General features: G+C 38.5%; 2 protein-coding genes across 5 annotated transcripts in view; one reads left to right on the forward strand and one right to left on the reverse strand.

Annotated features, from left to right (window-relative positions):
- syt1a (synaptotagmin Ia) overlaps positions 1–6,601 on the forward strand; it is a 157,816-nt gene extending 151,215 nt beyond the window's left edge. For all 4 annotated transcript variants that reach the window (XM_043236652.1, XM_043236655.1, XM_043236654.1 and 1 more), the window contains 2 exons: positions 1,134–1,267; positions 2,579–6,601. In XM_043236652.1, the coding sequence (XP_043092587.1) occupies positions 1,134–1,267; positions 2,579–2,788 (344 nt within the window). In that variant the 3' untranslated portion in view covers positions 2,789–6,601. The remainder of the gene's footprint in view (positions 1–1,133; positions 1,268–2,578) is intronic.
- Positions 6,602–15,124: 8,523 nt separating this feature from the next.
- pawr (PRKC, apoptosis, WT1, regulator) overlaps positions 15,125–24,627 on the reverse strand; it is a 48,031-nt gene continuing 38,528 nt past the window's right edge. The window contains 3 exon segments of the mRNA XM_043236690.1: positions 15,125–16,279; positions 20,387–20,491; positions 21,760–21,856. Of these exon segments, the coding sequence (XP_043092625.1) occupies positions 16,193–16,279; positions 20,387–20,491; positions 21,760–21,856 (289 nt within the window). The 3' untranslated portion in view covers positions 15,125–16,192.

Here is a 24,627-nt window from a genome sequence, read left to right on the forward strand (position 1 = left end):
TATAGACGCTGGTAGTGATAGATAAGATGGATTGTATTTTGAGGCCCTGGCAGAGATTGATGTGCCTGAATGGCAGTAATGTAACCGGGAAGATTTTCTCTGGGATACTGGAGGGCACACACCTGTCATGTGTAAATAAAAGCTTGTACTATCCTAACACGTACAACAAGATGTCTGTATTGGAGCCTCAGTTGGAGCTGCAGGTTATTTTGTGATTTTCAGAGAAATGTAAGAATAAGATTAAGGCATAGTTCACACAAAAGATGGAGACTCTGTCGTCATTTACACACCATTAGATGGTTGTATTAATTTCTTTGTTCTGCTGAACACAAAGTAAGATATTTTGGAGGAAGTTTGTAACCAAGCTGTTTTGGGTCACCATTGGTTTCCATATCATTTTCTTTCCTACTAAGAAGTCAATGGTGACCCAACTTTTGTTTTCCAAAATATCTTCCTTTGTGTTCGGCAGAACGAAGAAAATCATAGAGGTTTGGAGCCACTCGAGGGTGAGTAAATGATGGCAGAGTTTTCATTTTTGGGTGAACTTTTTCATTATTCTTACAAATAAACGATGGATTGTTTTTGTTGTAAATACAAAAGTGGTCATTTCAATCTTTTGTATCCTCAGAAACTAGTAGTTGTAGTACATATAGTAATTTAAATACTTAAAATGATAAAAAAAAAAATATGAATCTGTAAATCCTGACAAAAGTAATAATAATAATGATAATAATGTTCTTGTGGCCAATAAATGTGCATAATTTGTCAACATTTCAAAATATATAAGATAATAAATTCCAGCTATTTCAAATTTTTTAGAACATGAAAAAAAAAATTAAATGGAAATTTAAGACTTTTCCTGGTTTAGAATTCACAAAATTCCCTGGCATGTCCAGGTTTTTCAAGGCCACGGAAACTCTCATTGTGAATAAAAATAAGACTTGTTAAAGGAATAAATCAAAATAAGAAAAATTGTTGCATATTTCAGGTGTTTTGACCATTTTTTGGTCTTATTTTGAATCACTTTAAGCCATCTGTTGTGCCTTTGGAAGTAGTGGTCCCAGTAACCTGCTCAAATACGACACAAACAACTGCAATATCTCATGCTACGTCCTGCACCTGTGTGTTTTTAGACCCCTATGTCAAGATTCACCTGATGCAGAACGGCAAGCGGCTGAAGAAGAAGAAGACGACAATCAAAAAGAACACCCTCAACCCTTACTACAACGAGTCTTTCAGTTTCGAAGTGCCGTTCGAACAAATCCAGGTATTTCAGGTTTTTGTTTTTTGTTAAAGTGTACTGAAACCGAGCTCTAACACGGCAATTGCAAATCCAACGCAAGTTCCCATTTTCATTATTGTCATCAAACACTAATTGAACAAATCCTGTGTTGAAATTTATCGTGACTAATTGGCAAGCAACAGACGAAAAAGTAACTTGTGAAATGGGATAAGGCTCAGCGTGAGGCTTTTACAAAAGTTTTGTTGCTAATTAGTTAGAGAATAAAATGGATGCAATGCTTGCTAGTGCAATAAGAATAAAATTGCTTCAAATTGATTTAGCATTTCATGGTTCAAAGGATACATTTTATGCTTTGAGCGAGCTGCTTTGAATTCAAAGTGTGTCTGGGGCTCTATTAACCATAGAGGCCTTTTTCCCATCCCATTCACACCAAGCAGCAGACGTTTCTAAAAGTGGCTATCCCGAACTAACAGTTCCTCGCTCATTGTACTTCTCTCAATATTTCATTATATGGCAAATTAGCTCTGGCTTCTGAGAACAATGGCCCCAGGCCTGTTCTCACCGGTCAGAGAAATCCAAGCGAAGAGGTGGATCGAAGGATAATCAGGGCTCTGAGGACGCTAATTCATATTGTCTGCTTGCATTTCGTGCGCTGGTGGATCGGGTTTAAAGTAAGCAAGCTAAGAGTGAACCTTTGACCCCCAAACTCGCACCGCTCTCAGTCAATTTACAGAGTTGTTCGGACCTCTTTGGTGGCACCCGCTGGCCTTTCTTTGGTATCTGCCGCCGAGCTCTTCAAAGACCCAGGCTGCCACAGAGTAACAGGCCCTTTAATAGACCATTACACCGACATAATTGTAGTGGTATTTGGAAAAATGGTCAGTGGTGTGCACCACTGTGTGTATTTTCAGTAAAAACATGTGTTGGTCTCGTCATTAAGTTATCAAATGTACTTTTACATTTGTCAGAATGTCTAAAAAAAAAATTTAGCTATATTTTTAAGTGCTGGGCAATGACTGATCACATCCAAAATATAATATAATATAATAAATTAAATTTTCGTAATATCTATATTAAAAATGTCAACTATATTAAAACGGTTATTTTTTTTGTAGTATTTTCCGGTATTACTGCTTGTACTGCACTTTTTGTATGCAAGATTTTGGTATGCAAAATCGTACCCGACCCCAAACTTTTCAACGACGCTTATCATCATCGCCATCATCATCATCACCATCATCATCATCATTACCAAGCGCCATCATGACCATGTTCGAGCAAGCTGAAAGTCACAAAAGTTACATTACAAATGTGTGTCTCTAATTTCTATTGCAGAAAGTTCAAGTTGTTATAACTGTTCTGGACTATGACAAGATTGGCAAGAACGATGCCATCGGCAAAGTGTTTGTGGGCTTGAACAGCACAGGCACCGAGCTCCGTCACTGGTCAGATATGCTGGCCAACCCGAGGAGACCCATCGCTCAGTGGCACGTGCTCAAGCCGGAGGAGGAAGTGGATGCCCTGCTGGCAGCTCAGAAAAAATAGAGCGGCCCGAGCCCAACCCCCGTCCCCGTCCCCTTTCCACAAACCCGCCCATGTAGTGCTCTTTACCCAGTGCGTGTAAATACCTCAGTGATTTAAGGATTCATGCACCCTTCTAATTTCGTGTCTTCTCGGACCACCCCCTTGTGTTGTTACGTCGGGTTCGACCCCTCGCCCCCTTCCTTCCGTCGATAAACTTTCTCTGTCCTTTGTCGTTTCACCTCCATCTACGACCTTAAAAGTCCCCGACCAAATGCCCCCTTCTTTTAAGCAATATGATCTGTATAGATAGCGCATGACTGGAGGAATTTATTGTACCACAGGTGTATATATCAGTATGCAGACGAAAATGATTTCTAGTTTATGTGTTTGTATGTTGTTACCCGTTTCCTAATCTGTGTATATCTTGATGTTTTTAATAAGATGTTCTATTTTAAATTATGTAAATGCTGACATAGAAGAGCCAATATTATATATATAATGGGATTTAAGAATTTTACCTTATTGCATTCCACTAAAATATACGATATATCTCTATATAAATATTTAAAGAATTCCAACCTGCGAGACGCTAGTGGAGGTACACTCACTTCGTAAAGGACGGTTTGCGCTTCATGTTTACTTAAGAAAAAAAAAAAAATAGCATACAGATGTATCGTACACGATAAACACACACACTGAACACGAAGGCCATTAACTAATATGGTTTCATGGTATAAATATAATATGCTGCTGACAATTATACAAGCACATGATTTCGTAAGAACTTTTTGTACTAATTTATCAAACTGAGGACCTGTATGCTTCGCTTAAACCACTTTAATCGAAGGAATTCTTCTTACTTGACGAAAAACCAATCAGCCTTTTTTTTTATTTTATTTCTCATACGGTGATGCTGTTAACTTTTAGTAAAACGGGTCCCCGGGTTTGCTTCTTTCTTGTTTTCCGTCCTTCGATTCCCGAAACGTCCCGAATCCGATCTGGCGCCTTTGTGATAACCGTAAATGGACGAGCTGTAGCCATCGTGTCCTTGAAGCTTGAATTTGTGAATCGCTTCCTTTTCTCGTCGTTGGACTCATTGGGTTGAGGAATTTACGGTTCAGCCTCCAAAAACGGAAAAAAAAAAAAAAATGAAACCAGGAGTTTTGACTCTAGCTTTAAGACAACTATTTTTTAGATTAAGTCAACGTCTGAATATTTTTGGTAACTTGCATGATTTTTTTTACGATCTTTGCTAAAGGCCGGGTAACGGGGGGATTTATTTACACCGGGGAGTCTTTCAAGAGACTCCCTTGCCTTCAATCAAAAGTAATCAAACGTTGCGGGACGGAAACTTTTAAAGCGCTCTGTCCCGGCGAGTCGATGAGGAGGAGGAGGAAGAAGAGGAGAGGCGAGCTTTTAAACACTGCCATTGTTTTCAGGGAGGTACGAGGAGCACACGACTCCTCCCTCCACGCACACGCCACTCATATAGTGGTTGTAGCTTCGGTTCATCGGGGAACAATGTATTTTGGCCGCAACGGTGCCCTAAACAGCAGTTTTTGCTTTCTGTTGCCTTTTCACAGTGACAATAGAGTTAGCCATGCTTTACTGCCAACCCCTTCCCCCGTGGCTACTGTTTTGCACTGTACAGTCTAGGAACGAACAGTTGCTCGTCGAGAAAAGTCAGTTCGTTCAATAGCGCAAGAAAGCGGACCGGCCCCCGACCGGTTTGGACGCCACGAGCATTAGCGAATCTTTAACAATAACCGTAAAAGTTAATGGTCTGTACAGGTGATAACATTCTAATGTCCTTTACTACGGGTCTAACAAGAGGGCGAGTAGACGTTTAGTCCATTAAAACCATGAGTTATCTTGGAGGAACCTCTCGCGTACACTAGATGCTAGCTTCAGGAGGAGTTTCTAAGTGTTTTCAATGTTACTGTGTAGGTGATAGCACTGTTACTTAAAAATAAAAGGAAGAAAAAAAAGCTATTCGTCATTCCATAGGAGTCTTTAGGGACTGAGTTGTGTATCACTGTGACTGCGGTGTGTGCTTAGCGTTGTAGTTTTCAGTAGGTAGCGGCCATCTTGTACTATAGTGACGTCGTGCTGCCATCCCCCCCCTATCACACCACACGAGAGTACGAAGAGAGAGCGGCGGTTTACGATAACCGTCACTCTCGCGGGTCAGTTCACACAGCATTTTGTTGAGCACTGTGCAATACTTGTATGTTCATCCCCTAGTGTTTAAACGGGCGGCATCTCTCGATAGGGGCAAAAAAAAGAGAAAGGGAGAGAGGGGGAAAAAAAACGCGACCCTACGCGGCGAGATGATGTATCCATCGACCGTAGTCTGGTTAGGTCACAGCACACGTGTGTAGTTTGGAGCTCAACATCTGTAAACTTGTTAAGGATTCCTCCGTTTTTTTCCCGTTGAGTTTTCCTACACACAGATTTAACCATCAAAACATTCGGGTAAACGTGTGTGTGTATATATGTATACGTGTATATGTATATATATATATATATATATATATATATATATATATATATATATATACACACACACACACACATAGGATGTACCCCAAATATGAGATAATCTATCTATACATATATATAAATAAATATATATATATATGAAAACCCTTCCCTTTCAGAATAGGTGTATATATATTTTTATATTTGTCCTGATATAATTTCCTCATTATTGAGTTTACCTGGATATAAGAGAACTGTATCTTGTTATGGAAACTATCTGTTGTACTATTAATATGATTGGCTGTACCATTTCGTTATCGCTGTTATGATGACACTCATGACTAATACCTGGTTATCGTTCCTTTAGTGCCCTATTGAAGACCATTTTATATTTATTATGGAACTCAGAATGTACAGTATGGACTGTGTGTTTTGTTTCTACTTTTTATCGTGGGACCAAGTACAGTTGGCACTTTCATTTCAATGTCGCAATAAATATTGATTCATGCGTTTCATTCATAGCCGAATATGATTTCTTACCCTGTCGGAGAAGAGCGAACCTAGAGAAGAACTCCAAAACGTATAATCGCAACTATAAGTACAATTATTACTCCACTACTCCTACATTACCTGAATTACTTAAGTACTCTGGTTTATATAGGTATTTATGATATCCTAATACAATAGGCTTGTTTCTAAAACAAGGATAAAAATGCAGTTTTAGAGTCACAAACTGACACACTCGTTTCGTACTATCAGGTGTCTGCACGTTAGGTGTAGAACTGGAAGTACAGTAGAAGACAGCATTGCTCGTTGCACCTCAGAGGTTTGTAAAGTAGTCTGAAAAGCCATTTCTAGCCCTGCAAAGCAACGCTATCTTTTACTGAAGCCTACCAAAGCACGCAGACAGCTCCGACGACTTGGAAAAAAAGAATCGACAACGACAAAAAGCCCGATCGCTCAGCACAGTACGCGCATACAAACTTCCGATACTCTACGACGACGAAAAGCCACCTTTCGAGAAAAAGCTGTGTAAAGAATTAGAATCTGATGCTGTAGGGAGATCCTAGTTGCCTTTGTGTATATCAACTGCCTGCTTGAGTATTTTTGTGTGTGGAAATTTTCTCTGTAATCTTGTAGAACTGTTCGGGGTGTTTTTCCTGCCATACTGCTCGCCCCCCAGCGGACGAGCCGACAGTTATATTGCTGTGTATACCTTCATTTTGATGAGGTGTTTTACGATTTCGTTTCACTTCGTGTAGTGATTCACTCTGTGGAGTTTCTGACTGTTGTTATATAACTTCATATACACAAATGTTCAATAAAAATGTTTTATTTCCTGTTGATACAGAATTTTCTCAAGAGCCTTTTTTTGTCTTGGATGACCTTCATTGCGTATAGGCTCATTCTTCAACTCCCGCAAAAAAGTTCATGCGTTTTTGAATAACTTTAGCCGATATCTGGGTCTGGCGATAGGACTTTTAGCATAGCTTAGCATAGATAATTGAATCCAATTAGACCGGTAGCGTCGCGTTCAAAAATGACCAAAGAGTTTCGATATTTTTCCTATTTAAAACTTGACTTTTTTTTTGGAGTCATGTCCTGTAGTAAGACTGTCGGAAAAGGAAAAGTCACGGTTTTCTATAGGCCGTTATGACTAGGAACTATGCTCTCATCCCTGCTTAATAATCAAGAAAGTGTGCTGCCGTACCGTGACCGCAGCAGGCACGGAGATATCACGCAGGGCCTGAAAACAGCCAGGCCCTCTTTCCCACACGGGAAGTGTGTCTTGCAAGCTGGGGACTATTTTGCACAGGCGCCGCGTGATATCATTGATGAGCCTTTTTCACAAAAAAGTGGAGTGTTCCTTTAACAATGAATAAAGTTAGGGGAACCACACATATGAAACATTTTTTTTACATTTTATATTGGCCTTTTTATGAAGATTTAATTTTAGCTTTAAAAACTTGATCATCAAGAAATTTGCCATTATTATAATTTTTTTAAAACTGCATTATTATATATATTTTTTAAAATGCAGTTATGAAATTCATTCTTGTTTTTTTGCAGGATATATATATATATATATATATATATATTTATTATTTTTTTTTTTTTTTTTTTTTGATATATATATATATATATATATATATATATATGCCTTACTATTTCTGCAGGATATATATGTATATCCCAAAAAAATATATATATATATATATATATATATATATATATATATATATATATATATATATATATATCCTGCAGAAATAGTAAGGCAAGACTAGTAGCATTTTCTCTGGATTTTCCATTTGATAATGGGTCATAAATGTCACTAAGTGATTTATATACAGATTATAACAGTGCACTATGAAAATGTCTGAATCCCGAAGGTCATGTGTGAAATATCAAAGGCGAAACGACATTTCTGTGTCTTTAGTTCATATCTTCCATTTTAAGCCTACCGAGTATGACGCCCACATAGATATCCTCTGAGAGGACTGGTGCTCGGGAACGCGCTCACGGAAGCGCTGATAATGAAATATGGGCTCCTTCGAGAACAAGATAAGAGCGAGGCTGCGCGGGGGTCTCGGGGCTATCAGCTCCGCAGGATCAAATGCATTTCAGTATACATGACTTTGACCATCTCGCACCATTACGTACATATTACTCAGCAGTCGGCCGCTTCATCTCTGAGTAGATCTTCAAGGTCTGCTTAAGAGCAATGAATACGAGATGAGGCCGGTGTCTGTGCGCCTTCTCGCTATCACAAAAAAGCATGAGCACTAAATTTGGTCATAATCTAAAGTTACAAATCCTTGCAGTGAAAAACCTCATGTTACTTTCCTGTTGCTAAGCGGAGATACAATCCCTGATGTGATTGCGAAAGTATCATAAATTGTACAAGTAAACTTCATCTGTTCAGTTCAGTGCAGTTTGGGCAATATAAGTTTGTTATGCAATCCCTTAAACATTAATAATAAAGCATGACAATGACCTCTCATGGATGTCAAGGAAGATGATAATAATAATAAAAAAAAACACCCTCATCGTGGTTCACTTCAACTGTGGTTTCTTGTTGGTATTTTGTCTGGACCTTTTCTTTTTACCTGTTTGTTCAAAACAGTGCATTAAATATTTTTGTTTTGTTTCATTTTTGCTTAAATTGTAGTGTTGGTTGGTAACATATAACCACAGTTTATATATATATATATATATATATATATATATATATATATATATATATATATATATATATATATATATATATATAAATAAAATCATGGTTAATTTTCATAAGGTAAATAATGCACAGTATTACTACTAGGGTACCGTTAGGTAAATTAAAATTATGTGTAAGAAAGACAAGAAGCATTAAGATAAACAAGACTGCCTAAAAGTAATTTTTTATTTAATCCACCAAAATAAATGACTAAAATCTGATCTTATAAATTAATTTTATATATGAATACTTATTTATATGTATGCCAAGGATCTGCAAACAATTTAATCGTGTAGAAATTGTCCAGTAAATGCAGTAAAATTGTGAGAAGCCGTGACCAGCAGAGGGCGCTGCTCGCCTCTGCGGCCCCGCGTCGCGTTATCACGCGACTTCCTCTGCTTTTCACGTGCTCGCCCTAGTTTGGTCGCCAAGAACGACGACGAGAGGGTCCTCATCGTGTCATCGGCTTCAAAGTAAGAAACTAAATAACACATATACAGTCCCGGTGCTTGTAAATGTACACAAACCGCGACGGGCATCGCTTAAAAGCGCGCGCGCGGGGGATTATAAGTCACGTGCGTCCAGCGCACACGTTTCTGTGCGTAACCGAGGTCAAAGTTGCACCAAAAAAAACTAAAGAATGAGCTTGTCAGTGTTCAAAACTATTATTATTTGTTCCCTGCCGTGAAATGAAGCCGCTGTAAACAGCCATGCGGCCTTGCTAGCCTCCCTTCCGTGAGGTCGAGTCGCTTAATAAATGATTAATTAATAGTTATGAATAGACAAAGTGACAGTAAGACGCTTCCGTATATTACTTTTAATCTTGAGTCGCACTTAGTGGAAGTCATTTAATATTAATGAGAAACTCTTGAGACGTTTTACAGATTACAGCATACAGTACCAAGTCATAACGAGGTGATACATCTTGTGTTTGGGCTTATTTAGACTTATTAGTAAGTTATGAGTGTGTGTAATGTAAATAAGGTGGGGTCTGTTTATGGATAGTAAGCACTATTAGTTGTGTTTTCAGTGATACATTTACATTTTATATACAAACAAATTGAATGTGTGATGGTCGACTAACCGACTGCCTGTGTAAGTGTGTAGGAAATGTGTGTGTGTGTGTGTGTGTGTGTGTGTGTGTGTGTGTGAAGCTGGTGGTCATGGCTATGTTTATGAGTAAACATGTAAAGATGATAGCAATCTGGTTAAGTCTCATGTCACGGGTCTCCAGGTCCAAATACTCCTTTAGATCCCAAAAGCAAACAGCAAACAACTTAAAATGTCGTTGTCTTGGACCCTGTGTGCGCCCGAAGACTGTAGTGTAACACTGTGAGCTTTTGCAAGCTTAGAGATGAAGTGTGCATGCTAGGCCTGAATAGTGCTCATTCAGCGGCTCTTTATGACAGTGTAGTGATCATATTTACAACCGAATCGTCACAGTTGTCAGGAGGAAAGAATACTGTGATCACGGTCACCTCTCTTCAAACCAGCGGCTGTAGGAAATGTCTTGATGGCTGCCTGTATGCCTTCGTAAATGTAGCGTGAACCGTGAATTAAAAGTTAGCAGAGAAGTGCAGGTTACCTCTGTGTTTCTGTCACTTTAACGATATACGTGATCCTGGACCACAAAGCCTGTTCATTTTTTTGAAATTGAGATTTATGGGTCACAGCAAAAAATCGCCTTTAAAGTTGTCCAAATAAAGCTATGCATATTAGCAATTAACTTTTGATGTATTTACGATAGGAAATGTATATTTTTTTAAAATACTAATCCCGAACACTATCAGTCCATGCTAAATATCTATTATTATATACAGCATTATAATGAGAAAGTGTTTGGGTGCACTGTCCTTTATTAGGTATTGTTAATTAAATGGTAGGAAATGTACAAATATTGTCATAGAACATGATTTTTACTTAATATCCTAATGAATTTTGGCATTAAATAATATTTTTATCAGTTTAACCCATATATTGTTGGATATTGCTACAAATATATCTGTTGTACTTATGACTGTTTTTGTGCTCCAGGCTCCAAATGTGCAGTACTTACATTATATACAGTAGGGCTGTGCAATATGACAATATTAGTTTGCTAACGATGCTAAAATGTGACAGTGATTAGCTAGTTTTTAATAACAACAACGATGTAAGTGGAAAACAGTCATATCTTTTAGGTAGAGCCGCATGATTAATCGTTAAAAGATTGCGATCTTGATTCGAACACCTCGTGATCGAATTCATTGTAAATGACCACGAGATGCACATGCGTATTAAATCTTTGATAAAAACATAACGCAACATTTAAAAGTGCGTCCCCCCCGCCCCGCCGCTGAGACAGCAGGTATATTTGGGTAAATAGCTTTTTTTTACCAACAGTTTTTCTACTAATTTAAACGATATTATTTCTGACTTACAGAAATACTGGAGTAAAAGCTTATAGTTACCTTCTGAAAGTAACTGGTGCTTCAAATAATGTCTGTGTCGACTGCATTGTGCAGATTTTTGTAACAATTCCATTTCTGCCAAGTGACTATATATCATAGAGTCATTCATTCAAGAGATTCATTCAAAAACAACATTCATTACTGGATGAATCACTAAGTATTTATGAGTGTCAATCATCATTTAAACCATTAAAAAAATAGTTAATAGAATTATATATATATATATATATATATATATATATATATATATATATATATATATATATATATATATATATATATATATATATATTATTATCAATTGATTAAAAATTTTAATCAAGTTAATCACACTGATGGACTGTGATTAATCACGATTAATACATAAATTTAAAATACAAAGATTTCTGTAAATGTGTTGAAATAAAGAAATGCATGTCATACTAGTTTAAGGAAACAGATCTTCCAGTTCTATTATCTCAACAATTAACATTTCTATTATAATACTATTTCAGAAATGAAAGTCTGCAAAAATACAAAATAAACAGTCTCTACATTCTTCATCCAAAATAAAGAAATGTATAATAAAACTACTTCAAAGAGACAGATCCTCCAGTTATCATCTTAACAATCAGGTTCTTTTTTAGAAATTAAGTGTCTGTACAGAGACAAAATGAACAGTCTCTAGAGTGTGCATCTGTGCAACATTCCTCCTTCTAACCAATCACACAACATCCTCTTCTTTCAGCCAGTTGCTCAGACAGACTAACTTAGGATGGGCACCTGAGTGTGCTGACCACCACTGTAGTGGACATGTGTCTATGCTGGCATAGGGCTCTTCCTTGTACCTTTCCAGACATTTATCTGTGGACAGAGCCTCATCATCAGACTCTGATCCCATCATTAGGAGGGCCATTTTCTTCTTTAGTGGCTCTGGGTCTTCTACTTCTCCAGAGCTCTGTGGAGCAGGTTCTCCATCCTTCAGCATCACACTCAGCTTTGGCCACACCTCTCTCCTCTCTGATTTGGGCAAGCACCTAAGGTCCTTGAACCTGGGGTCTAGAGCTGTTGCTATCTTTAACCACCACATATTTGAGCTCTCCTTCCGCTTGTTGAGATTGTTTGTGAATGAAGCCTTGAAGCGCACTATGTAGGCAGGGTCAATATCAGAAACCTCCATTGTATGCAGGAGATGGCACAGCGCAGGTAGCACCACAGAGCAGGATACATACTATTCACCTCCTAGGAGCTCAGTGATGTACCTACAGTAAATACACAATTGACTAAATGACTACAGTTTACATTCAGACTTATAAATTACTAATTTTTATTCGTAAAATTGAAGAGGGAAAAAATCAAGTACCTGCAAGGTTCCAGCAATGTTTCCAGCTTTGCCAATCTGTCGTAATCAGCTGAGGTTAGCATCGCTAACTTATGCTTCTGTTGTGCCAGCGCTGCACTTACTGGATACGACTATTTTACGGCACTTCACTAAAACGCTGTCAAATCCGCTGTCCCGAAAAGCCATGGCAATAACCCTTTGTATAATGTGCGCCACACAACGAATATGTTCGAATGGTAAACGGATGTTGTAAAACACATGTGTGACGCTGTGACGTTACCCTGATCACACAATAATAGATAACCATCCGCGCTGCGATGATGGCAAGAAGTTCGGGTCAAACTTAACAAATGATTAATTTGCGCGTAAATATAATCTTTTAACGTTAATTTTTTTAATTAATCGCATGCGTTAATATTGACAGCCATAATATATATATATATATATATATATATATATGCATATATATATATGTGTGTGTACTATATATATATATATACTATAATATATATATATATATACTATATATAATATATATAATATATATATATATATATATATATATACACTATATATATATATATATATATATATATATATATATATATATATATATATATATATATATATATATATATATATATATATATATATATATACTTGTAAGATTTTGTATTGCAATTCTGTCTGATACAAATTGTACTTAAATACTTTGCCATATTGCCTAAAATGTAGTGCGTATTTAAATGTTGGACTGGTTCTGTTTTTCAGATGTAGTTGTGTTATAGATGAGAGAAGAGATGTTTTGTCGTGTGGCTTAGACCTGAGTGAAGAGTGAATTCACAACTATCGTGTAAAACCTGCAGCTTCTGAAGTGTCCTCAGAATGGTGAGATGTGGTCAGGTTTGTTCAATTAGCAGTTATTAGTGGACTCCATTAGCCAGCATAGCTCTAATGACTCAGGACGGGGAAGGGGGGGGTGTCTCTGTAGGTCCATGACTCTTGTTTTTTTGCTGGTGAAAATCACACTTTACTGTGAGACAAAAGGGAGTCTAGCAATACTTACACTGAGCTCAGAGCAACAGCAAAGAGCTTTTTGTGGCAATTTCTAATCGCGCACCAACAAAAATCTAGTTTTCCTAGCATTATTACCATTATTATACACACAGCTGTTCAGCACAAAACTAAACATCCAGATATTTACAGTGCTGAAGTGTGAGCAATCATAATCTTTTGTAAGTTTTGCCAATGATTTGTGAATCCTACTCTGTAAACATTTCCCGAAACGATGCGTTTAAACTGATGCAACAGAATAGTTCACCCGAAAATCACGTCGTTCCTAAGCCCAAGACCTTTGTTCACCTTCAGAACACAAATCTAGATGTTTTTGAGATCTTTGATGCTTTCTTCATTTGCGCTCCAAAGATGAACACGGGCCTTGGAGCGGGATATATTTGGGCGAACTATCCCTTTAGCTAAATTGAATAATATAAAATCAATCGATTAAATAATTGATATATTTTTAATTTGATTCACGAAAGAATGAAATCCATTTAGCATGCAGCGACCGCCGCCTGAGCATCCATCCTCTTTGTGCAGAGAGGGACGTGAGGGGGGGTCGGTACGGTCGGGGTACGTCAGCATCCAGCACGGTTACTTAAACAAGAAATATTTTCAGGTACAGGAGTGTTAAAGTTCACTAATGGACGTGTTCGCGCCTCTAGTTTTCCTAGCGGAGTCCGCATGGCTCTTTCTCCATAAAAATGCTAATCCGGACGCACGTCTGTCCTGGAGCGGCGGTGAGGGGGAGACGAAGCAATTACTAAAGCATTAGCGCGATAGCAGGCGTTCCTCTCTCGGGGTGAGGGCTCTAATGACCACAGAGGCGTCGCTTTATTAATATGCAGGCGAGCCGTAGCGGAGTCCCTGCATCCTCTAGATAGCCAACCCTTCTGTCCGCTAGCCTCTGATTGGTTTTATGAACGACTCACCATTTCCTGCTGTGGCAATCTGGGGCCCGTTCTATTCACAGAGGACTGAAATCACACAGCGGGTAACACTGGGTGAACGCTGTAAAGAAGATGCCGGGATCAAAGTTCACCCACAAAAAAAAAAAACATTGATTTTGTAAACAAAGCAAGCAGCACACAGTCTTGTGCCTCAGATTGTAGTCATATTTTATGTCAGTGAAAATGAAAATGGTCCTAAATTACCTCACGTAATTTTCTAGTTATGGCTCTCTTCATTTAATTCATTGTTTTATTTTAATTTTTGTCCATACAGTGCGGTACCAACACTTAAAATATATATATATATATATATACAAAATATATATTTTTGCATTCTGCAGAAGTGAGGCGTTTTAGACCCACGTGATGGGAAGTATGCGACAAAAATTCTTTTGGGTTTTATTTTTATTTAGAGATTAGCAAACAGGCATGGATTGTTTAAAAAAAAAAACATTTGTGTAGGCCATTATTTTAATAATAATAAGAAGAAGAAGAAAGATCAGACCTTGCACAAAAAAATCTGTTTTATTTAGCTTCAAGCATTGTTTTTTAATACTTGAATGTAGTATAATACAAAAAGCTGAAAAGAAAATGTAATGTTCTGGATCATATGTAGACAGTGAATTATTAGATGCTGGCACAGGCCTTTACCACTGGATTGATATTTCACTCTGTAACATTAAGCAGTTTACATTTCTATGCAGTTATAGTGTTGATGATTGCATTAGTTTGTGTCCTCCTGGTCTGTGTTTTTGATCAGCAACCTGTAGATTCATTCAGGAGAAGCGCCCCCTAGTGTATAACAGTGAAAACATGGAAACTAAAGAGTTAAGTGTAATGCAATAGTATACATAAAAAAAAAAAATACAAAAATTGCCATGAAAAATTTTTATTGACTTTTACTCAATCTTCTGTACAAGCATTATGTAAAGCGGCGGGATACAGATATCTCCCACCGCTATACATTCTAGAAAAAAAAAAAAGAAAAGATACCCCCTCCAATGACCTTACAGAATACATTTCATAAGCAATTGTATATTAGCATCGATGTAGATATGAACCTCTAAAGTGATGACCTTGCAATAGCAACTTAAAGTAATAAGTCATATCGCCTATAAGAGACCACATGATTGTGCTCAACGTCTCCAATTGAGTCGGTTATTTTGAAAACGCACAGCAGCAGCCTAGGCTAACAGTATACAATGAATAGCTACATCTATTGATACCAAAACTTGTAAACATTTGAACATCGAGTAAAATGTAGAAATCAGACAATAACAGATAATATTCATTACAACATTTGCAAGGTCCAAGCCGGAGACGTTCATTGCGCTAAAACACGGAATCGGTCTTAGTACCGCCAACTGTTTAAAATAAGGCCGTAAGTATAGATCTGGGCTCCTGTCCAACAGGCACTTTTTGGACTCACAGGTAATGATGTGCGTTAAAGAGACAAACTTTAAATGTAAAGGCAATTGTGGCAACTTTAAACTAATAGTGAAAGCCGGAATATCCTAAAAGTGCAATTCGAACAATTTGAGATTTGAATGTAAGAAGCCCTCGGGGCTAGAAAAACAAAGGAAAGAAAATAATTTGGTGCCGCACCACGTACATTCAAAGGCATTTCCTCTTTTCGTTGTCCTGCGTAAGCCTCAAAAGAACAGTCAGCACAGCCTATGTACACACATTTACATTAAATAGAAGGCCAGTTCCTTTTGACAACCTCCGTGAAAGCGGGAGGCCTCCGTTAACACCCCGTCGGGCGGCTCGCTTTTAGGTCCGGGTTCTCGAAGGCTTCCCTAAAGGCGCGCACGCATCCTCTTCCAGAGAGCGACGACAAGACAAGACAGACACGTTAGACCAGAGCAGAACACGTAAAGGACAGAGGCAGGCGTCGTTCAGCAAAGCCAGACGTCTCAGCCATCCTCGGGGCGCCGGGTTCTACCTGGTGAGTTGACCGACCACTTTGAGCAAGGTCTTATTTTCCTGTTTGAGCTGCTCGTTCTCATCTTCAATATCATCCAGATCCTGAAAAACACGGCAAAATGTACAGAAAGTGTTATTTCCAGCGCTAAGGATTTCTGTTGTTTTTTGAACTGTGGCCTACATGGTCTAGAGAGAGACTCTGACAGTGTGGCATAAAGACAGACAGTTACAAAGCACACAGGAGACTCGTGATTGTCAGTTGATTCCAGTAGAGGTTGATGTCAGTGTGTGGCAAAGCTAACAATATATTTGTGGCGCAAAAATGTATTGTAATGAAAGACGGATGATTATTTGCTAAATCAAGTTGCTGAAACGAAACTTTCCATGGCTCACTTTTTTGATTGTATTCAGGAAAGCCAGAATGTTAAATCCACTATTTTGTACAAATGCAATTTTCACCTGAGATTCAAAGCCAAATTACAGAGGGTTAAAGTGACCTCAGAAAATGGCAGCACTGATATTTTCACACAGAGACTGGTGGTAATATTTTTGTTGCATAATGTTCAAAAAAATGGGGGAAAAGCACTCAAGGTTTGTGTGCCTGTAACTCACAAAGTATTCAAGATATTATAATCACTTTTTAGATGTTGGGTCTCAACAAACCTTCCTTTCGGCATGTTTATTTTAAGTCTATATATATTCCAATTCCATAGATTGCAATTACAATTTATTTCTCCGTACCCCTCTTTAAATCTCAAGTGAAAATTGTCATTTTGACTCCTCTTAACAAAATATTGGATTACTTGGTGGTCGATATACAAAAAAGAAATCTTAACATCCTGGGATCCTCCACTTGACATGGACTGAACAATATGTCTTAAAATAGGCCATTTTTAAGATGCTCCTATGTGTTTTTTTGATATCGAGTGGTTTTGTAGGAGGTTAGCAGACCAGAGCAGAACATCGCTAGTTTTTTTATTAAGCAAGTTGGTCTGTTCTACTGTTTAAGCAATGTGCTAATCCTTTTAGTGTATACTATCAAAAGAATGCAATCAATGTCACAACTACTTTTTTTGTCTGCGTTGGGCGCTTTGCTATCATTGAAAGTAAAAAAAAAAAGCGTATCTGTTGGGTGTCCTGTTTGCCAGAACAGGATTAATAATAACAAATGAAGCGTTAACGGGTTCAATTAGTGGCAAACAAGCTGTCGACTCATCAAAAGCTCTGGCAGTAAAGCCACAAATTTCATTTCCAGTTTCCTCAGTCACTAACGATGACGGACAGTCAGCAGGATTACTCACAGCACAAGGTTGAGTGCTTTAACTGGAGGCTGCCTGTACAACTATGACAAGGAAAAGGTAATATATATATAGTGATTATTATAATGGCAGTATTTACTGATTTGTACGCTTAAAGACAAATGAATTAATGTTGCGTAAAGACTGAGGCTGAAGTAGGTTGTTGAGGATTTCCTCACACTGTACTCTACAGCAGTTCATGGTGCATGGCAACAGCTGGAAAAAGGCTGCGTTTACTGATGCCATGCTAACAGAAAAGTTCTGATGCGTTAAGCCTGGAATTTAGACAAATTCCAGCCTTAACGCATCAAAACTGATTGATATTTTTGCCTTTGTTAAATAGCAATACCTTTTACACGGATAAATATAGTAGTTTGTGAGGTGCTGCAGGGAAAGCACAATCTAATTCGTCCTAAACATCAGACATGCTTTATTTTAAGGGATTGACAATAGCTGGTGAACACAACATAAATGTGTGGACACAATCGCCCTGCAATGCTACAAATCCATTCACTTTGTGAACCCCCAAAAACCTGAACCGTGTTAATTATCAGACTTTTTTGAAGTCAAGCTGCTGAGGCCCCGGCCGTGATTGTATTAGCATATTTCAGCTCTCAGCCAGTCTGCCATTTTCTCAGCGCTCGAGCAGCTGTAGCAACAATGTCTTGTGAACAAGGCAGGTCTTTTGCAGTTGGACGTAAAAGAATCAGTGTTTTCCCTGAGGACGCAGTGAGTTAACTGGGTGTCTGATTTGTAATTTACGTAGTCTTAAATTTTGAAACAATACTAGCCAGAATACAGGGTTAAACATAAGTGGTGGGTCAAAACTACCCAATTTCAGGATTTCTCCATATTTTGCTAAGTCCATGGTTGGGTTTAAACCTTTAAACATTTTGTAGAGAGTGTATTTATAGAATATTTTCTGTGCTTTAGTCATATTGAGACAAGTGTCTGTTTGAGAGTCTTTCGTAGTTGTACTCAAGAGGGGTTTTCTGTAACCTCTATCTATCTGTGATAGCTGGGTTTACATTTTTGGGTTGTGATATTTAGATCCTGTTTTTTTGGTGTGTGTGTGTGTGTTAAATATATTACAGGGAGGAAACAAAGAACAGCCACTGGAGGAAGAGGGGTTTGTGTGGCACGGGGGCAGCTGACTGTATTTGTTGGTGTGGGCCTCTGAAGCTGTGTTTGCGTTGGAAGACAGCGATAGAACAGATTGCAATCTCAGAAAAAGACAACAATACTGAGCAACCTAGCGGGTGCATTCCCAGCAGAAAGCCGAGCTGCGTTCTAATGCAGACTGTGAACTACTTAGTGAAGTTTGGCAATGTGGGAAATCTGTGTAGTAAACAATGTTTAATGCATAGCTTTAATGCAAGGAGACATACTGTTGAATTGTGTTTGTTGTGCACAGTGAAGATTATCACAATGTATGAGACCAGATCCACATTTGTCTGAGGTTTCCAAAACATGAGAAATGAGGCCCAAACAAGCCAGTGAGGTGGATTTGGTAGACGTTTTATTGGAGCTGTCGTTTATTTGACACTTGTCACATTGAAAGCGGTTGCATAGTGCCAGTTTGGGAGGCCTCAGCGGATAGGGCTGTGTAGTAACTGGCCTCTTTTGTGCTCTGCAACGATTGGCCTGCAGCTTCAAACTCTCTTACTTTCACAATAACACACATCTACACCTGAAGGACACAGCTTCTCTAATGTTCATCACATTTCCTGTGGGCCTCAAACACTTACTGCCGGCAATGCCTGACAGCATTTGGTACACTAAATCAGAGGATAACTGTAATCTTCTTCTAAGCTGCAGAGTGCCTTTACAATATGGAGCTGATTGCCACGGGATGGCTACTTGGTCAATTAATAATCATATCCGTTTAGTCGCCACCTACATGAGACATGGTTGTTTGGAGAAAGCAAAAAAGTTGTACACCTGTAAACTCAATGGAAGATGTAACCGCAGTCTGTGAGATGCCTCAGTAAATAACGGGAGAGGTTAGAGGATGAGTAATGTCCATTAGCTGTGTAAACAAGTGTAAATATAACCGTGTGCTCACGTCAGACACAGATGCTTTTAATTTCAACTCTGCTTAATGGGATGCTCTGACACAAACATGACAATACTGCTGAAAAGCACCTCAGGTCCGTCAGCAGGCATTTATTGCTTTAGCCAAAACATTTCTGTCATTGCCAGCTCACTTTATTTAAAGGACTGTGTGCTGATTCAAGACACCTGACGTTGTGCTTTATCTGCTGACCAAAAATTGCATTTGTTTCCATGTCCTCCTGGCCTGTGTTTTTGATCAGCAATTTGTAAATTCATTCAGGAGTTGCATTGAAGTGGCCCCTTAGTGCATAACAGTGAAAACATGTTTTTTGGGAAAGTGTTGTGTAATGCAATAGAAGTATACATATAGAAAACCAGTAAAAAAAAAAAAAAAAAAAAAAAAAAAAAAAAAATTTGAGATTCTCATTACAGGAATGAAAAAAAAACTAATTGCCATGTTGTTTTGACTTAATCTTCTGTGAATGTATAGGAACCCTGATTTGAGGTAATCCCAAATTCTCTAGGAGCATGTGTGAGCTGCCTATGAATCTTCTAATTAATCGACATGTTGATAGCGGTTATTGACTCTTTCGTATGCAAAGTAGTTACTGAAGGGGAAATGATAAAATACAATCTCAGAAATAAAGGTAAAAAAGCAGTCATTGGCGCGGTACATGTTTGTACTTCAAATATGTACACTTTAACCTTATATGTATCTTTCAGGTACCAAAATGGACCCTTTAGGTACTAATAGGTACAAAAGTTTAAAAAGGTACCATCCCAGTGACAGCTTTTGTACCTTTATTTCTGAGCGTGTATGACAGATAATGCTGGATGTGTGAGCTCTGCTTCTTACCCGGTTTAGCAGGTCAATCTCCTCCTTCAGCTTAACAATCAACTCGTCCTTGTCCTGGTGAGCGTTCAACAGGCGGCTGTTCTCCTGCCTCTCCATGGCCAGCTCCTGTGAAAGGCCAATGCCATCAGATCCAAAGCGAAATTACAATAGTACATAATGTGTGCTACTTTGCCCACTTTCGTACTTCTGTATGCAAATAAGCACCGTTAGGATTGACTAAACCCTTAGCATGTCAGATTAATGCCATGCGTGGCAGGTTTCAGAATACTTGATAGACATTTATATGGAAATGTGAGTGATTGTCAATATCATGGTCTTTTGCAAATGATTTTGCACCCTAGTTCTAGAAATGCACAAATGACAGCACCTTGTAAGATGCTTGGTTATGTTTCTGTAGCGCTGTACAAGATAATGACATTTCTTTGCTCTAAAACACTGTTCCACATCATAGCATTCAATGTACATCATCAAGTAGCAACCTCATTTTTGATACGGACAGAAAAATTGCTAATTACAAACTCCGACCGTGATAAGGATGGGCTGTTTGTTTTATTCAAAACAGTCTCCTGTCCATGTTTCCCATGGCTTTTCTTTTCACTTAGGAGATAAATGCTCAATTCTCACGATTACAAATGTTTATCCTCCTATAACACCTCCCTGTGAACATATGTTCCTACATGCTCTGAGACACATTAATATTCATGACTAGAATACAGGTCTATCTAGCAGCACCTCGATTGACCAGTTCTACAGAAATTGCCTTTAAGATGTTGAGGTTTAAGAAATATATTTATCCCACAAGCGTTTGCTGCATGTAAATTTGTTACATGGAAATTCTTAAGCCAATTAAGTTGAAGGTTATTACGGTGGTGTCTGAGTCACGCTGAGAGATATATGTGAAACCTTATGAAACACTGCAAGATAAGGTGCTTAAAAAAACAGAAACAAAGCTTACTGGGTTTGGATATGGACCCCATGCTGAAATGAAATGTAATATCAGTATATGACTATGAATTAGTGTGTGTTCCAGGTTTGAAAGTATGCTGACATTTGAGAGTAAGAGGCACGGGTTTGGTCTTGTAAAAGCGCTGCAGACAGAGAGTCTTCCAGAGAAAGGTCAGGATTGTGCTGAGGGACAGTCGGAAACGGCACTAGTCATTTGGTGTTGACCGAAAGATAGCAAAAAGACATATTGGAAATGTTGACATTTCTGCCTCGAAAGGCAGTGCCAACTGAGTGCGTGTACTGGTTGAGGCAAAAATCAGTCTCTATGCATACGAGGAAAATCTACGAGATCAAAGAGTTTAGGTCAAATGTGTGGTTTGAGGTAGGACAGGCTGCTCTATTTTGGTGGTAAATGCACAGAAACATACCCTTTCTAGCTCCTCTATCCTTCTCTCCAGGTTCGTGGGCTAGGCGCTGCTGCCTTCCTTTCCGTGTCGATGACGATGTCTGTTTCCGTCTTCATCGCTGTGCACATACACACACACACAGAGTAAAAATCCATTTCTAATGACAAAACTTGTTATATGTATATTTTAGCTGGAGCACCTAAATGGATAGGCCTACAAAGTACTACACCTTTGAGCATATTAAATGCAGCACACAACAAAATTCTGAAAAAGATTTTCAAACAGTGAGGCTAGTTGGTGACTCACAGCTGGCGATGCCGCACACCTCTAATGGAGACTTTTTCTTAAAAGCATAAATAAAGACAGGTGCACGCTTTTTCACTCTGTGTTCTGGTTACAAAAGATGCCTCGCTAAAACATCTTTTCACACATTTTTCTCCTTTCAAACGAGACCTCAACCTTTTTCCAACATAATGGCTCAGAAAGTGCGTCATTTATTTCGCAGGAGCGGAAATAAGAAAACTCAAGTAGTAAATTATCAGAGTATGAAAAGCCTTTTTACGGCACAGTAGAAAGCATTAGAGCAATGAGTTTTCATTAGTGAGGAGAACAGACCTGCTTCTTACGGGACTGTGTCTTGGGACACCGCTGTGCAGCTAGTCAAAAAAAGAGGTTGGGAATGTCTGTCTTTTTTTCATCTGTTTCACTTTCCCCATCTTTCACGCTCTTTGCTTAGCCCAGACGCTCTGGGAATATTCACGTGGAACTTATTTTAACCAGCTTCATTTCAGTAATTACATGTGTGGAAGACTTGGAGAGGATTCCATCATAATATTTCACTCATTCGGCTGATAAGCCTTTCCCTGGAATCAAATTATTGGGATTTCTTTTTGCTCCAGTGTTCTGAGCAAAGCCTGTCTGTACATTCCACAAAAGCGGGAAGAAAAGAACTGGCAACGAATCAGAGAAAGGCTTGTGTGTGTGGTTTTTTTTTTTTTCCACCTGCCTGAGGATTGGTAGATTTATGAACTCCCTTGCTCCCTGAAATTGTAATGTTAAAGATGTGTATCAAACGTTAGATGCATGGTGGTGCCGATCCACGGTGGACTGAGAATGGGCTGTAAACCTGAATGTTGCTAGTGGGGAAATGCAATGTGCCTTCAAATAAATATACAATGCGTATTATGCATAATTAATGCTTCATCTATGTGTGTTGTTACAGTGCCTCACCTCAAATCAGACCTAAATGGTTAAAACAAAATTATGTCCTCATATACACACACACATATATACATGTATATGTGTGTGTATATATTTTTTTTCCATTCAGTTGGAAAGATAAAGTTGTTCAGATCTGTGGTTAAGACGACAGAGCTCTAATCAAAACTTATTTTACATTTCAAACATTTACATTTCACAGCTACCAAAAAACAGAATTCAGAAATGTTCTTGAAATTGCTGTGAAATCAGCTGTGAAAGCGACAAACGCAACACTGGCACTGCAGAAATCTCCTGCTCTGGCTGAAACTAGCTTCAATCGCCTCTCTCTTCCAAAGCTTTTTACACTTTCTAACCACAGACTGGCTGAAGGGAGCTCTAGCCCACATAACATTATCATCCATGGAGGTCTGGTTGGGCGCTGAAAAACCATTTGCCAGCTCAAATGTTCTCCGTGGTTATTCCCAGAGTGTCTTTTTTTTGACAGACGGCCATTCTAATCCTTCAGCTAATGAGGAGGTACGGTGATGTGCTTCATCTAATGAGGAGAGTCAGGTCAAATGTACAGAATGGAGCCGATGTTCAACAGACCGGCCTAATGCTCCTGGACCCAAACTATTTAGCCAAGACCAGCATCATTATTAATATTATTATTGCTCATTCTTAGGTGTTAGAGATCTGAAGAAAAGCTCAAAGAGTAACTCCTCCTGCAAAATTGTGGTGTGAACATGAACGGAATCTGAAATCATGTACTTTCTTTGAAGTAACTGAACTTTGCTAATACATGATTATTACGGACCCTAGCCATGTCTAGTGAGCTTTTGGGTGGGCTTTTTTTAAATCACCTTAACAAAAAAATAAATATTAAAATTATGCTAGACTGTTCCAAGAGCATCACTGATTTTTTAAGTAAAAATGTGAACCTGTACTTTCAAAAAACTTATTTGGCCCTGATATTTTTAAAGATAATACAACTATTGTTATTCAACACTGACAGAAAAGGTAAAAAAAATAAATAAATAAAAATATAGGAAACCCTAAAGGAAAAGAAGCAATAATGCGCCCAGATGAGGTGTGTGATGTGTTTCGGCGTGGGTCTATCAGTATAGCGTAGTCTGAATGTGATCGACTTGGAGGACGGAGCAGATGTCCAATCTGAATGTTCATGTCCTGGGAATGTAACAGCCACTCTGTTGCATTAGTCCCCTGTGGAGAGGAAACAGGAGGAGGCAGAGGTAATGATCTGCTCCTGGAAACCCAGCAGGGGGCTTTGTGCGTATGAGAGAGAGAGAGAGAGACAGACAGACAGACAGAGAGAGAGAGAGAGAGAGAGAGAGAGAGGGGGCCGGAAGTCAACTCTAAATATGTTGGCCGTACTAGCTGGCTGCCTGTTTAATTCATTTTGTGTTCATTCCTATAAACTTACAATAACAATAAACTTTTGTTTAGGACTCAAATAACCATAGTAGACAGTTTATTTGTTTCCCGAAACATTAATTATTTGCAACAGAACATTGATACTTTAATATTTATGGCTAGCTCCTCTTTTAGTTCTGATGCACTGTTTGTTGGGGTTGCTGCAGCTCAGCCCTGTGTGTTAGAGTGCGTGTATCGGGGCATAAAGATGGGCGACTAATCAAACGGCCAGACTGAGCATCAGATGGGCTTTTG

Source organism: Puntigrus tetrazona, chromosome 4 (assembly GCF_018831695.1).
Source record: "Puntigrus tetrazona isolate hp1 chromosome 4, ASM1883169v1, whole genome shotgun sequence".
NCBI lineage: Eukaryota > Metazoa > Chordata > Actinopteri > Cypriniformes > Cyprinidae > Puntigrus > Puntigrus tetrazona.